Source organism: Cupressus sempervirens, chromosome 6 (assembly GCF_028749045.1).
Source record: "Cupressus sempervirens isolate cs-2001-9-10 chromosome 6, ASM2874904v1, whole genome shotgun sequence".
Taxonomy (NCBI): domain Eukaryota; kingdom Viridiplantae; phylum Streptophyta; class Pinopsida; order Cupressales; family Cupressaceae; genus Cupressus; species Cupressus sempervirens.
Genome location: NC_143123.1, coordinates 680158381 through 680173645, shown reverse-complemented (window position 1 = coordinate 680173645; position 15265 = coordinate 680158381). Strand labels below are relative to the sequence as shown.

At 35.3% G+C, this 15265-nt stretch overlaps 1 protein-coding gene across 4 annotated transcripts in view; it reads left to right on the top strand.

Moving 5' to 3' along the window:
* Positions 1-15265, top strand: part of LOC149554018 (transcription initiation factor TFIID subunit 1-like) — a 154495-nt gene that overhangs the window by 102097 nt on the left and 37133 nt on the right. For all 4 annotated transcript variants that reach the window (XM_089789341.1, XM_089789342.1, XM_089789344.1 and 1 more), the window contains exon 12: positions 13122-13458. In XM_089789341.1, the coding sequence (XP_089645467.1) occupies positions 13122-13458 (337 nt within the window). The remainder of the gene's footprint in view (positions 1-13121; positions 13459-15265) is intronic.

The following is a 15265-nucleotide window of genomic DNA, read 5'->3' as shown; positions in this document are numbered from 1 at the left end:
ACTGAAGGAAATTCACTAAAGGAAATTTCATGCATTACCAGATCTGTTCAATCTGAAAAATCAGAACATTATTTTATAACAGCTACTTAGAGAATTAACACTCCCTCTTAACTTGATAATAATAATGATAATAATAATGAGAGAGAACATATCAAAAACATTGATTACGATGACTAAGCATAGAATTGTACTCTATATCTATCTGAATCTTCTAAGCATGTTTTATCATTTGTACACATGATACTTTGTCATATTACTATACCTGTAATATGACTTATCACTTATTCTTATGATAACAGTATTACATGGGTTTCAATACACAATATAAATCCGGAGAATGATTAAGTTCTTCGTCTATCCAAGGTGTGACTCATAGGCATAAAAATGTCTATATCACAACGCGATTTTGAACTCATCCAGATCTGCCAGTAGTTCTCTACTGTTTAGTGCATTATCTGAGAGATCGTTATCTCTCATAATGTCTTTTATACAAGTGTTCATTATCTTAGAGATTGTCACCTCTTAGATAATGAATACAAATGGTGAAGCTCATAATAGTCAATAGCCTGACAATAATAATTTTAACACAATTATTTCATTAATAATTAAAGAATGCAAATGAATTATAATTCAACCATACTAAGTCCTTTTCTGAATTGATCAATCTTCACTTGAGAGAGAGGTCTGGTAAAAATATCTGCTGTCTGATCTGCAGTGCAAATGTATTCTAACTTGACAATTTTCCTATCTACCATATGTTCTACATAATGCTAAGGAATTTCGATATGCTTGGATCAGTCATGAAAAGCTGGATCCATAGAGAGCTTGATGCAACTCTAATTATCACAATGAATGATAGTGCGGTTCATGGGTTGATCAAATAATCCCACAAGTAACTTTCTAAGCCAAATTGCTTTGCTGTAAGCCATTGGAGCTGCAATGTATTCAGCTTTTGCGGAACTCTGTGCTACTAATGACTGCTTTTTGCATATCCATGATATCATTGTTGAGCCTAAACTGAAACAACATCTTGAAGTGCTTTTCCTATCAGTAACACTTCCAGCCCAATTTGAGTCTGTGAATCCATGTAAGTCCAAGTCAAATTTCTTATACTTAAGCCCAAGGTTAAGAGTGCCCTTTAAGTATCTCGTAATGTGTTTGACTGCAACTAGGTGAATCTCTTTTGGCTCACACGAAAATTGTTTAAAGGCATTTACAGCATAACAAATATCAGGTCTTGTATTTACCAAGTACATGAGAGACTCAATCATCTGTCTGTAAAGAGTAGAATCTATGGAGGGTGATTGTGTAGCTGCTCAAGTTTGTGTTGATTAGTCTCCATTGGTGAAGACATAGGTTTGCAGTTCCACATTCCAAATCTCTTTAAGATGTCTAATGCATACTTTCCTTGATTAAGTATGATGCTGGTAGAGTTTTGCCATACTTCCAGTCCTAGGAAGTAATGAAGAAGTCCTAAATCTTTCATTTCAAATTCTCTGATTATGTCTTTCTTGCATTGATCTATAAGATGATTATCACCTGTTATTAGTAAATCATCAACATATAGTATCAAAATTATCATCTCATCTTTATCCGTTTTATAATCGAGATTTGGATCAGCTATATTCTTAGAGAATCCTAAACTAGTGAGATACTTATTGATTCTTTCATACCATACCCTTGGAGCCTGTTTAAGCCCATAGAGAGCTTTCTTGAGTCTGCAAACAAAGATTTTAGGATTACGAGTTTGATATCCTTTAGGCTGTTTCAAATATACCTCTTCTATAATCTTTACATTCAGAAATGCTATTTTTAGATCCATCTGATGTACTTTCCATCACTTCGATGCTGCAATAGCTAGGACTGCTCTGACAAAGGTGTATTTGGCAACTGGAGCAAAGGTTTCTTCATAATAAATTCCCTCCTCTTGAGAGAATCCTTTGGCCACGAATCTAGCCATATATTTTTCAATGCTACCGTCAACAACATGCTTGATCTTAAATATCCGCTTAGAAGAAACAACATATTTTCCCTTAGGCCTTGGAACAATTTAGCAAACATCTTTCTTAATAATGGATTGGTATTCTTCTGTCATGTCATCCTTCCAATTTGTATGTTTGATAGCATTTGAAACATTTGCTTGTTCTGATTAGATAAGTCACTCATTTTTGTTGCATAGCTAGAGAATCTTTTGGGTCTTTTGCTCTCTCTGAAGGTTCCAAATGGTGCATCGAAGTCTTGTGCTTCCTCTACAGTCTTAATAGCCCAAAGTGGTCTTTTCTTAGGATTTTTAGCTTGCTCAAGATTAAGGTTTTGAATCTCACCTTTGATTTCTTCAATCTTCTCCCTTTGAAACTCAGGATCATGATTTTCTTCAGAACTAAGTATATGAGAGGGGTCTTTAGAACTTAGGACTCTATTGAATGCAAGCTCTTCTTCAAAGACAACATCTCTACTAAGTTCAATTTTCTTCTCACCAAGTATGTAAATTCTATATGCTTTAGAGGTTTCACTATGCCTGACAAAAATGTTTTTCCTTCCGGAGGGTTCTAACTTAGTTTTCTTTTCATTTGGAACATGTATGTAGACATGGCACCCAAATATCCTAAGATGACTTATATTTGGTTTAACCTTAGAAAATACTTCTTCAGGAGTTTGATCTCTAAGGTGGGAGTGAGGACTTCTGTTTTGAATAAAGACATCAATACATGAGATTTTTGCTCTAAGTTTTGATCACAGCTCTTGCCGTTTCTATAATTGTCCTATTCTTCCTTTTGGCTACCCCATTTTGCTGTGGATTATAAGGAACAATATACTCCCTCTTAATTCCTGCTTCTTTACAAAAATCTTTAAACAAATCTGAAGTATATTCCTCTCCATCATCAGACCTAAGAGTTTTAATTTTATGTTTTGATAGGTTTTATATTAAGGTTTTGAATTCTTTAAATCTCTTAAGGATTTCTTCTTATTCTTTACATTTTAAGAAGTAAATCTATGTTTCCCTAGAGAAATCATCTATAAAAAGTATATAATACAAAAATCCTCCAAGAGAAGGAACAAGCATAGGTCCACATAAATCTGAGTGGACTAATTCTAAAACATTGTTAGATTTTCTATTGCTAGTTTAAAATGGACTTCTAGTGTTCTTACCTAGTGCACATCCTTTGCATATGCTAGAATGGTCTTTATTTAACTTAGATAAACTAGTAACCATCTTCTCCATAGTCGATAAAGCTTTGAAGTTTAGATGCCTTAACCTTCTATGCCACACTTCATTTATATCAACAGCTTCGTGGATTAAGGATTGAATATGTTCTATATTTAATTCATACAAGTATCCCTTTCTTTGACCAATCAACTTATATTTCTTAAATAAGAGTTCTTAGTCTAGGTCATTACTTTACTGTCCATGAATGCAACCTTATGTCCATCATTTTCAAGTGTTGTAACAGAGATTAGATTCCTCTTGATTCCTAGTACATAGAGTACTCTTTTGAGATGAAGAGAAATACCCGATTTCAGTTTCAAGGTGCAATTTCCAATTCCTTTGACAGGATGAGTGGAATTATCACGTATGGTAACTTCGTCATTAACTTCCTTTGATATTGAGTCTAGTACTTCTTTGTATCTTGTAATGTGTCGAGATGATCCACTATCAATTACCCATGCTTTGCTTAATACTTCATTTGATAGTGTTGAATACAATACATGTTACTCAGGATCATAATTTTCCTCTTTCTTAATAACGTTTGTACAATTTAGCTTTTGCTTCGTATTCTTTGGGCAATTTGCTTTATGGTGTCCAAATTCTCACATTTGAAGCATTTTATTTGGGATAAATCTGTCTTAGGTTTGTCATTTCTTTGATGAGCCTTCTTCTTCTTGAAGTGCTTCTTCTTACCTTTGTGGAAATTTGTGTTGAGAATATGAACTTTTTCATCTTCAGTTTTAAATTTCCTTCCTTTCTTGAGTTGCCTAGATTCTTCTTGAAGGCAATCTCCTTTAAGTTTATTGGAGTTTGGAAGTTTGTCTCTAGCACTTACTCCTTGTGAGAATATTTCCCATGAATCTGGTAATCCATCTATTGCTATTAATGTTAGTTCTTCATTATCAATTATGTACCCAATGCTTGTAAATTCATTTCTTAGACTAGCCACCCTTAGGAAGTATGAATTCATAGATTCTCCCTTATTTTTAATATGATTTAGTTGCCTTTTTAGTGAAAGGGTTCTAGTTGCATTATTAACCTCATATGCATTTATTAATGCACTCATCGTATTGAATGTTGTCTGATGTTTCATTAGCATAGGTACTATTTCATTTTTAACTCCATCTAATATGATTTTCATGGCTTTCCTGTTTCTTTTGATCCAGTTAGTTTTATAAGGATCAGCATCAGGTTGCTTGGATTCCTTATCAACAAACTATGTTACATCATTTTCTTCAAGAGCCATCATAATTCTGAATTTCCATGCAATGAAGTGGTCTTTTCCATCAAACCTGTTTTCGGGTCTGATTGCATTGGCCATTGTAGGTAGAAGGATGTTGCTTGATATGTTTTAAATTTGATTATCAATTGGCAGAGCCAAGGTTCGACTTCCAGAGCTTTGATACCATGTAGATTTTCTGCAAATTTTGATGAAATAATACTGATATATTACCTTCAACCTTGCTGGAAATGGTCCTTAAATATTCTGGACAGAGTATTAATCGTTTTTGGAGAATGGTGTATAATTCTGGAAATCGTTTTTATTCCTGTTATAAATTCACTCAAGGTAGTAATGCTAGAAGAGTAGACTTGGGTGTAATGTATGTCTTCTATCCACACCCTTGCCCCTCCTTTATAGTGGATCCAAGGGGCATGTCCTTAGAAAGGACATGACCCTTTCTAGGTCGGCCCTCCATAAAACAAATTGAACTAATCAAGATCAGTGCCCCTCTTTGTTTGTCTATTAGTTAGTAGTTAAACTAACTACAAACATACAATCAAGACATTAGTAAATGTTCCCAAAGGATTGCTGATCTGCATGATAAATTAATGTATTCTGAAGGCCAATTCACTGAAGGAAATTTCATGCATTACCAGATTTGTTTGATTTGAAAAATCAGAACATTATTTTATCATAGTTACTTAGAGAATTAACACTCCCTTCTAACTTCATAATAATGAGAGATAACATATCTAGAAACATAGTTACGATGACTAAGCATATATTTGTACTCTATATCTATCTGAATCTTCTAAGCATGTTGTATCATTTGTACAAATGATACTTTGTCATATTACTATACCTATAATATGACTTATCACTTATTCTTATGAGAACAGTATTACATGGAATTCAATACATAGGATAAATCTGGAGAATGATTAAATTCTTTCTTTATCCAAGTTGTGACTCACAGGTATCCATGATGCAGATGTATGTATATCTAGTATGATACCTGCTAGTCCTATCTGCAGTGTTGATGAACTTATTTCATATGGACATATGGTTGTGTTAGTGGTAGCGGAGGATATTGGCACTGAGCTTCAGCAGGTTGAGGCTCCCAGAGTTGTTGTTGCAGTTAGTGCAGAGATGGTTGATGTAGTTGTTACCACTGATACTTTTGGCTCTCTCTTGGATGGGATTGTTATTGGAGATTTTTTATGTGAGTTGTCATAGTGTTGCTCCAGTGTAGGAGGTAGTTGCTTCCTTAGGTGGGACCGATGCATGTATGGAGTCACCCAACTGTGATGTCGATGATCTGGGTGTTACAATAGAGTCAGTAGATGTTGGTTTATGCTCTAGTATTATTGTTTCACAGCTTGACGTTGAGTCATGTGTGTAGAGTCAGTTGTCTTAAGTTGAGGCATTGTCAGGAGATGTGGATATAGATAGTATGGACACATCTAAAGATCCATTTGATGATGCTATGAGCTGCACTGGGTATGATACCCCTTGCCACTTATTGGGTGATGACTCCGAGGAGGTTTCAAATGGGTCCCACAATCAGTGTTTACAGGGTCTTATTATTGAGGTGGGTGCTGAGACATGTGAAGAGATTGATACTGTGAGAGCCTCCATTTCTTCTGAGGTGTTGGTTGAGGTGCCTAGTAGTTCTACCTTGATTGTAGATGTGTGCGAGGTCAGTAGCACACATGCAGTGAACAATCTTGTGGTGGGTAGTTTTGATTAGGTTTCCTATCATAGTGCAGTTAGTGAGATAGAGAGCTTGCATAGGAGGCAAGGGTTATAGAGGCATCATGTGAGTCAACTAAAGTTGCGTGATAGTGACATTTCTTCAACTCTTGAACATTATGATACTATCCGTCAAATGCTAGCTACATCTGGTTGGGATGCTCCTATGTCTTATGAAAACAGTCATAGTACTCTTTCTCTAGTAGAGATTCATGTGCTTCGAGAGACTATCAGAATTTTGAAGTACAATTATTCGTAGCTAGTTGCTAACAGGGATTACCTTCTTGAGTGGGGTAACATATGTTATGATAACATTGTTAGAGAAAGAGGAGGTGGTTGAGCTCACCTAGGAGCTTGAGGTGACTGTGGACTCTCTTCATTGTACTCAGTTGGCTCTTCGAGAGTCAGTCACGATTGGATGAGGCGATCGTGGAGTTGGAGCATGTACGGTCCACACCAACCTTAGATTTAGTTTAGTTGCACATTGTGGTGGTTGGTGATGAGTTTGCTTCTATGGTTGGGGAGGATGGACGTGATGATGTGGCCAACACATGTGTCCAGGATATGAGTGCAGTAGGTATAGAGGAGGTGAGAGTATTAGTTGAAACGCACTCCCATGGTGATTTGCTTCCTTCTGCTAGGAGCAAATCTATTTCTTCATTTCATACAGCTGGTTTGGGCAGTTGGCACTGCCACATTTTCAGAGAGATCAGCTGTGGGTCGCAAGAGAGCAGGTTGATGCTTACACATATAATTTCTATTGCACAGAGTCCTTGATGGAGTATCTATTGGAGAGTTTAGATGTACGGGATGATTCATACATAGTGTGAGGGTACTCTCATCGGAAACAAACAAAAGAGAGAGGAAACCTTTCATGCTATTCAGAGGATGGTAGGAAAGATTGTAGAGACTCTGTCTACCATGCTTCCCCACAGGGATTTTGAGTTTGGGTTTGCTGAGAGGATTGCCCAGGATCTTGCCCCACCTGTAGTTTGGATTTAGAGATTGGAGCCATCTTCTGATTCCTAGTTTGATACTGATGAGCCCTTGATAGAGATTGGGAGTTTTTATCAGCACTACACTATGAGGAGTGCTCATCACTTTTTGTTTGACCCATAGGTAGAGCATTTGGTTTCGCATCGATGTGGGTTAGTTCTAGTTTCATACCATCCATTATGGGATGGGTTAGCTCCATCTTTTGCAAATGCGATCGACTACTGTAAGTTAGACACTTGCAATATCTACACACCCAAGACAGTTTATCAGAGGTTGGAGTTGGTGATAGTTATTAGGTACATATGGTCGTTGTCACCTCCACAGTGTATTTGGGTGTGAGTGCCGATTTGATAAGGACTCAGTTGTGGAAACAGTTGGTATTTCAGTTGGGTTGAGTTCCAAGGAGTTGTTGCCTTCATCAGTGCCCATGGTCAATTTCTAGATGATTCTGTCATTGATATCAGTTATTTGGGTGTTGATGCTACAAGAGTTGCCTTTCTTCCTAGATGGTTCCAACTTGGTTCTCTTTCCTTTAGGTATATGAATGTAAACAGGACAACCAAATATTCAGAGATGACTTAGGTAAGTTTAATTCCTATAAAGGCTTCTTCAGGGGTTATGTTTTCTAGGATTGAGTGTGGGCATTTGTTTTGAATATATGCAATAGTATTAGTGGCCCCAATCCAGAATGAGAAGTGTAAATTTTGATAATGTAACATGGCTTTTACTGATTCAACAATGGTTCTGTTTTCCTTGTGGCACTCCCTTCTATTGAGGATTATAAGGTATAGTATACTCCCTCTTAACCCCAACAAAGGTGTAGAAATCTTTGAAATTTTCAGAGGTTTATTAGCCCCCATTGTCTGATCTTGGAGTTTTTATTCTCTTTGACGTTTGATTTTCCACAAGTGCTTTGAACTCTTTAATTTTCAATAGAACTTCATTTAATTATTTGACTTTTAGAAAGTAAATCCAAGTTTTCCTAGAAAAGTCATCAATAAAGATTACATAGTATGAGTATCCTCCTAGAGAGAGTGTTGGCATAGGTCCACACAAATCAGTGCGAACTAGTTCCAGATTTAATTTAGATTTGTGTTCACTTGGGGGAAGAGATCTTTTTACATTATTTCCTTGAGCACATCCTTTACAAATGCCTATATGATTTGAATTTAAGTTAGGTGTTCCAATGGTGAATTTTTTCTATATTCGGTAGTGCACTGAATCCAAGATGTCCAAGCCTTCTATGCCATATTTTATTAGGGTTTGATACTTCATGATTTAGGGCTTGCAATTGAATGTTACTCAATTTATATGGAATTCCATCTTTAGACCCTATGGTGATGGCATTCTTAAAGTTAGATTTTTAGGCCATTACAATACTTTATTGTCATTAAAAGTAACATGATACCCTTCATCTACAAGTCCTAAGATGGATACTAGATTCCTTTTTATGCCAGCTACAAAGAGAACATCTTTCAATTTTAGAGTGATCCAAGTTCTTAGTTGTATAGAACAAGTCCCAATTCCTTTTATTGGATAGGTGGAGTTATCTCTAATGGTAACTCCTTCAGTGAGATAATTTTCAAAAGTTTCAAACTTATCTCTAAACCCTGTTATGTGATGAGATACACCACTGTTGATTATCCACACATTTTTGTTGGAGTTCATCTCACTTGATAGAGCCAAGTAGAATAATAGGTTTTCTTCCTTTTTAGCTTCGGCTATGGTGGCTAGAAACTTTCCCTTTCTGGACAAAATTTGTTTATGTCCAAATTTCTCACACTTGTAACATTGAACTTTGGAGAAGTCTTTTCTATTGTGATTATTGTTTCCTTTTCTTTGGTCATTTTTTTCCCCTTTATGTTTAAATTTCATCTTCTTCCCTTTGTTATTAGAGATTGAGAAAAGGGCTTGATTTTCTCCCTCTTGGTTTGAAATGATCTCTCTAGAAATTAGTCTCGATACTTTTGAGGTGCAATGATTTTTAAGTTGATCAAAAGTTGGTATTGAAGGTCTGCTGACGACTTGGATAAATGCTTCCCAAGATATAGGTAGCCCTCTAAGTGCTATTATGGATAATTCTTGATCTTCAACTTTATTTCCAATTGAAGATAGATGATTCTTTATTTCAGAAATTCGTCCAAAATGGATGAGATTGACTCTCCTTTATACATTTTTATATTCATAAGTTGATTTTTTAATGTGACTAATCTACTTGAGTTGTTAATCTCAAATGTATCCTTAATTGTTTTAAAAACTTCAAATGCTTTCTTGAGACTTGATATGTAAGGAAGAATATGAGCTTTTACGGAATCAACACTGGTTTTCTGGCTTTATTATTTCGCCTTTTCCTTGTGGATTTTTCTGCCTCATCTTTAGGTATTGGAATGTCTTTTTCAATGAATGATTCTAAATCCAATTCTTCGAGGATTGTTGTAATTCAAATATTCCATGAGAAGAAATTTGTTGCTCCTTCAAGCCTATCCTTGACTCTAACATTGCTTGCCATGATGTCACTTTTATTTTGTGATTTGAAAATTTGTTTTAAGTAGTTTAGCAATTTCTTCAGCAATTTGGCTTTGATACCATGTTAAATATATATAGACCGATTTGGTGGAGACTGTACTAACTTATATTGGCAGAAATACTGTACTGATTTGATGATTATTCAATTTCCCTTTATACGATTCTGATATATATATAAAATTGACTTACTTTTGCAGTACGTATATGCTGATGACAATGACTATGAAATTCAATGAGAGCAGATTGATTTCAGACTGTATTGGAAATGTATAGTAGACCAGATTTATTGAGTTCGAGACTCTGATTCACATGCCTTGTTTTTGATATGTTTCATCAGTCTTTGAATGGTATTTTATATAATGGGTAACATATCAAAGGTGCCGACATAGGGGCATGACCCTATGTCGGCACCTTTTATATCACTGTCGATTCAGAATATAACGATGGTCGATAATCCAGTCGGTTCTTAACAAAGTTCGATACTGATCATGATTTCAATAATATACTTTTAAATATTTTATATATATCTGTGTGTGTGTGTTGATGATGAATATATACATGTGTGTGTGTGCGTGTGTGCGTGTGTGTGTATGTCTATATATACATGTGCATATTATATCATGCTTTCGTATATTAGATTTCCATCAACACACAACACACACACACACACACATATATTAACATATATTACATATAGAATTTTCTTCAATTCACTATGCGGCTAGGTCTCTCAATAGCTACCACTATAAATTGATGAAGGAAAGGTGATTTTAATTCCCAAAGAAGTGTTGGAAATAAGAGAGAAGAGTTTAAGGAATACGAGGATAAAAAAACACTAGATCAAATAGAAGGGTTTACTTATTGAAGATGGAACTTGCAAAGGGCTAGAAGTTTATAACCATCTAGATCTCCATTTCTCGAGGACAAACAATGTATGGGAGGGAGGACTTATCATGTCCTAGTTTCAAAAGTAGTACTAATATTAAATCTAGTGATCCAAATATAGTAAGTTAGGACTTGTGGATAAATCGGGAAATGTTTCCTTTGTGGTTAAATAATGAAATCAGAATTAATGTTGAATTAATTAATGAATTTTGAAATATGTTGAAGGCAAAATATGGAGTGGGAAATTGGAAGTATATTTTAGAAAGCTAAGTGGCAATTGGCAACTTTGACATTATGGGTAGGTGGTAAATAATATCTTAGAAAGTTAGGTGGAAGACAAGTGGATGGGGTAGTTGCATTCTTGGAAATAGAAATATTCTCCACTCTTGGTTGTGAGTTTTGGTCAATCATTGTATTTAGACTTAGTTACTCGGGTTCACTGTTTTGGCGCAGGAACCCTGCTTGGGTTCGAAATTCAGGTCCGGTTCGACCTGGGTTCGAATTTGCCTGGGCTGGTTCAAACCTGCAGCCCAGAATTTGAACCCGGGTGAATTTGGGCTGCCCAGTTGGAAGCCGTGACGAATGTGGGCTGAATTTCGCTGATGGATGATTTCCAAGCCATTTTTTATAACCAATTTTATAATTTTTGAGGTCCGGTTGCCCTAAAAAGTGAATGTAAAAAGGTGGGATGTAGATGCAGAGTTGGTGGGCTTGGATATTTCTGCTTCTCGGCTTACAATTGTAGACTTTGAAGATTTGGATGCCCATACTATTGCTGTTGGTGTTGATCCCATTAGCCTTATCTCTATTGTTGAGTCAACTAATGCAGGGGATTACAAGAAGAAGAGGAATAAGAAGAAGAAGATGAATATTAAAATTTTATACATTATGATTACTTGACTTGAAGCTGAAACAATGATACTTGAACTTCTTGTTATGATTCGTGGAAAATGATTGACTTTTAAGTTTTAATGTTTTGAATCTTTGGTGTTGAACTTTAAAATTGACATATCTGATGGTATGATCTTTTTGCTTGATGCTATGATTACAACTTACGTGTTTAAAGTTTATGCCTATGGTGTTTTTGTTGTTTAAATGATTAACTTAGTTTATATCATATGATTTTATGATGCTCTATGCTTCTAGGCTTCATATATATATATATATATGTAATTTTTTATAATTTTTACATTTTTTTTGTAAGAACAAACCCAAACAAACCCAAAACCCTTTCCAAATTTTGCTGTACCGGCGAACCGTTTCTTCGAACCCATATTTCAAACCAAACTTGAACCAATAACTAATTATTTAGAGTGTTTGGTGCCATTTTCTTGATTCATTGACTTGTTATTTTGCTGATTGTTTTTTGTTCATTAGAGCCTGTCAAACCTGTGGAGGAGACTAAATAAGGAGAGTCTGAAGGCTTCCTGGGAGTCTAGATTGGAGTTTGGGGCTCTTCCAAGTGTAAGCTCATAAAGAGTTTTCCATTTTGCAGATTGATATAAATTTCAGTAGTTTATTTTGAGCAGTTTGTAATTGGGGGTTGTGTGAGTTGTGTGGGTTTGCAATGTCAGATTTTGTTGCATGTTTAAAACAGCAATAGGGTCATCTGTTGCTGTTATTCCATGTTAACATCAGAAAGTATATGTTTTAGATCTTTGGCTATGAGTTGGGTGGAGTTTCTATGCATTTTGTGTTACTGGTTAGTTCTATAACTTGCAATCATTGTGTGATTTATATTTCTGACTGAGTAGGCTCTTGGCAGCCTTGAGGCCATGGGTATTACTATTAATTGACTCTTTATTCATGATGGTTTCTGTTTAAAAGACCTATTAATGAATTAAGAAGTTTGATTGGAAGTGACAGTGGTTTATCTATATATTTTGGGTTCTCTTTCATTTATTTTAGAGACAAACACATTAGTGTTATCTGATTTATTTAGCATAAGAAGTGGTCTAAAAGTTAAAACCATGTCCAAATAATTGATATACATTATATATTAGTTGCATTAGTTTTTATAATTCTTTAATTAAATGTTGGAGATACTTACAGTACACCCAATTTCACCATTTGTGTGCATCTTGCAAATCTGAGTTGAAACTAAGTTTAGTTTTGAAATTTGACATAAGTGTGCAGTAAGGGACATTACAGCATGACTATGTAGATAGTTTTGTGTTTTGGAATAGAGTATTCTATTGTATTTGTTTTGATCTCTGTTAGAATTTTTTAAAGCCTTTTGTAGAGGCAATCTTCTACAAGATCTCGCAGTAGAGATATATTTGTGTTATGCACTGCAACACAGCGTTCAGAAGTGGCTTGGTCAGTGACAACCAACTTACTTGTAAATATCAGTATTTCATGCTTTGAAGATCTGATCTGTGTTTATAACATGTGATGCCTGACCTCTGATATTTTTGTTCTGAAGTAATCAATATTTTCTTATATCTGTAATGTGATTGTTCTGAATATTGTTGTTGATTTTAGATGAAGATTGTCTGCAATGCCTTACAAGTTGATTCAAATCCAATGCAGATATTGCGAAGAAAGGCCTCTTTTACTAGGCAATGCTGGCATGGGTGCTCGATTATCTACATACTATCAGAAGCTAACATCTTCTGACCAAAATGCAGCTTTATTGTGGAATGTATCAAATTGTTCAGGCACAGTTATTCAGCTAGAGCCAACAGATAAATCTCCATTTTTGGGAGATATTAAACCAGGTTGCAGTCAGTCCTGTCTTGAAACAAATATGTACCGTGCTCCAGTATTTCCTCACAAGGTTGCATCAACAGACTTTCTCTTAGTCCGTTCAGCAAAAGGAAAAATTTCCTTGAGACGAATTGACCATCTACATGTTGTAGGGCAGCAGGTTCATAATTATTTTCAATACTATATTTTTTCATTTCTTATTCAGATGCTTTATTATTTAATGTTTTACAACTTTCACCATAAGATTGATGATTATTGGCTTTTTTTATAAACCTAAAAAATTTAAAATTCATGCAAACCATTTTTTAATTGGAAAGATATAGCATTCCACTGGTTTTCAGTATTCCTTTGTTTAGTAATGCATGTTGACTACAATAAGGAAAGAAAGAGTAAGGAAATCTGAACAGCAGTATAATTTTTTTTTTTTTGTGAATATTTAAGGATCTCTTTGAAGTGTTCCTGTTATTTTGAATGTATATATAAAAGGAAAATGTTGCGCTTGCAATATGAAGGTGAAGGACGGGGTTCTATATGGAAGCCATGCAGATGCTTGATTTTAGATATAACTATCATGTTAATTGGACACGGTCTAATTCATTGAACGGTGCTTACATGGGGAAGGCAACATTAAAATCTTTTTCCTTTGAAAGAATTTTTTCCTATCATAGCCAATATGCTTGGTAATGTAAGAATAAAATGTTTCCATCAAGAATTATTTTATGTTCATATGTTTCCTTGTCTCTAAGCTATATTGTGTGTTCATACGGAAATCTTATATGAGATGTTTTAAAAAGCATGAAATCTTGAAAGGAGGGAAGATAACCATGTACTTTAGAGATGCTTTGGGAAAATATCCCAATGAATCTGGTCATTTTATAACTTATTTTATTGAGAAGTTTCCATTTATGGTAGCCAAACTCCCAGATTGAAGTTGCCTAAGATTGGGAGAGGGCCAGCATTGGCATACTCTAAGATAGAGGTGTTTAATGTGAACAACGAAAAATTGACAAAGCTAGAAGTTTTTTTTCCAGGAGGGAGGTTTTGTTTACGAAGAGTTCTCTATGTGTGGAGAATCTTATTTCTTCTGTATTTATTTTCTCTTGATTTTCCTAGGAATCTTTAGTTGGGACATTCAAATTCAGGCCATTCTCTTGAGGACATCATGAGTGTTGATGTTTCTCAGATCGCTGCAAATGTACTTGCATTGCGTGTTGAGGTATATGTTTTCCATATGCAACATACTCTCATTTATATTGAGCATAGGTTATTGAATAGATATGTTGTAATGCCCCGCCCGGAGATCTTTGGAAACAAGGATTCAAATCAAGCCAAGATATATATATATATATTTTTTTACGAGTATGAATGCACAAGACAACATCATACAGGGATCACAAAGATCACAACGGAAGACTTCAACACAATCCCGGCAACCAACGAATCTCCGAACGCCACTACCCAACTGACACACCCAAACAAAAGCCAAGAATCACCACAACAAGATGAGGGCACAAGAAATGACCACTCATCAACAAAACACCAAGCTGGGGTAAAATGCAGAATCCCAAAATTTTGCTAAGCCTGAAATCCTGAAGCCTTGAAAATTGGCTAAGTCTGGATTTCTGAAGCCCTGAAATTTCCTAGAATCCATAACTTATCTCCGAGAGGTCTGAAACCTATCTCAAACGATTTGTCGCATATATTAAAATATATCTTAAGTATAAGGAATTATACTTAAACGATATATTTTAAACCCCGAAGGACTACAACAGAAACCCAAAAACTGAATTTCAAAAGAAACCTCCTCAATTCAAAATGCAACAACATAGGCTTGAAGAACGCCCAAAAGGGTATCCAGATCAACTCTCAAAAATATCAAAAACACTACAAAAAGTGCTCGCTGTTGGCACGCGCAGGTTTTAACCAAAAGGCGTGCGACACTTTTCACTAAGGGAGGGCGACACTTC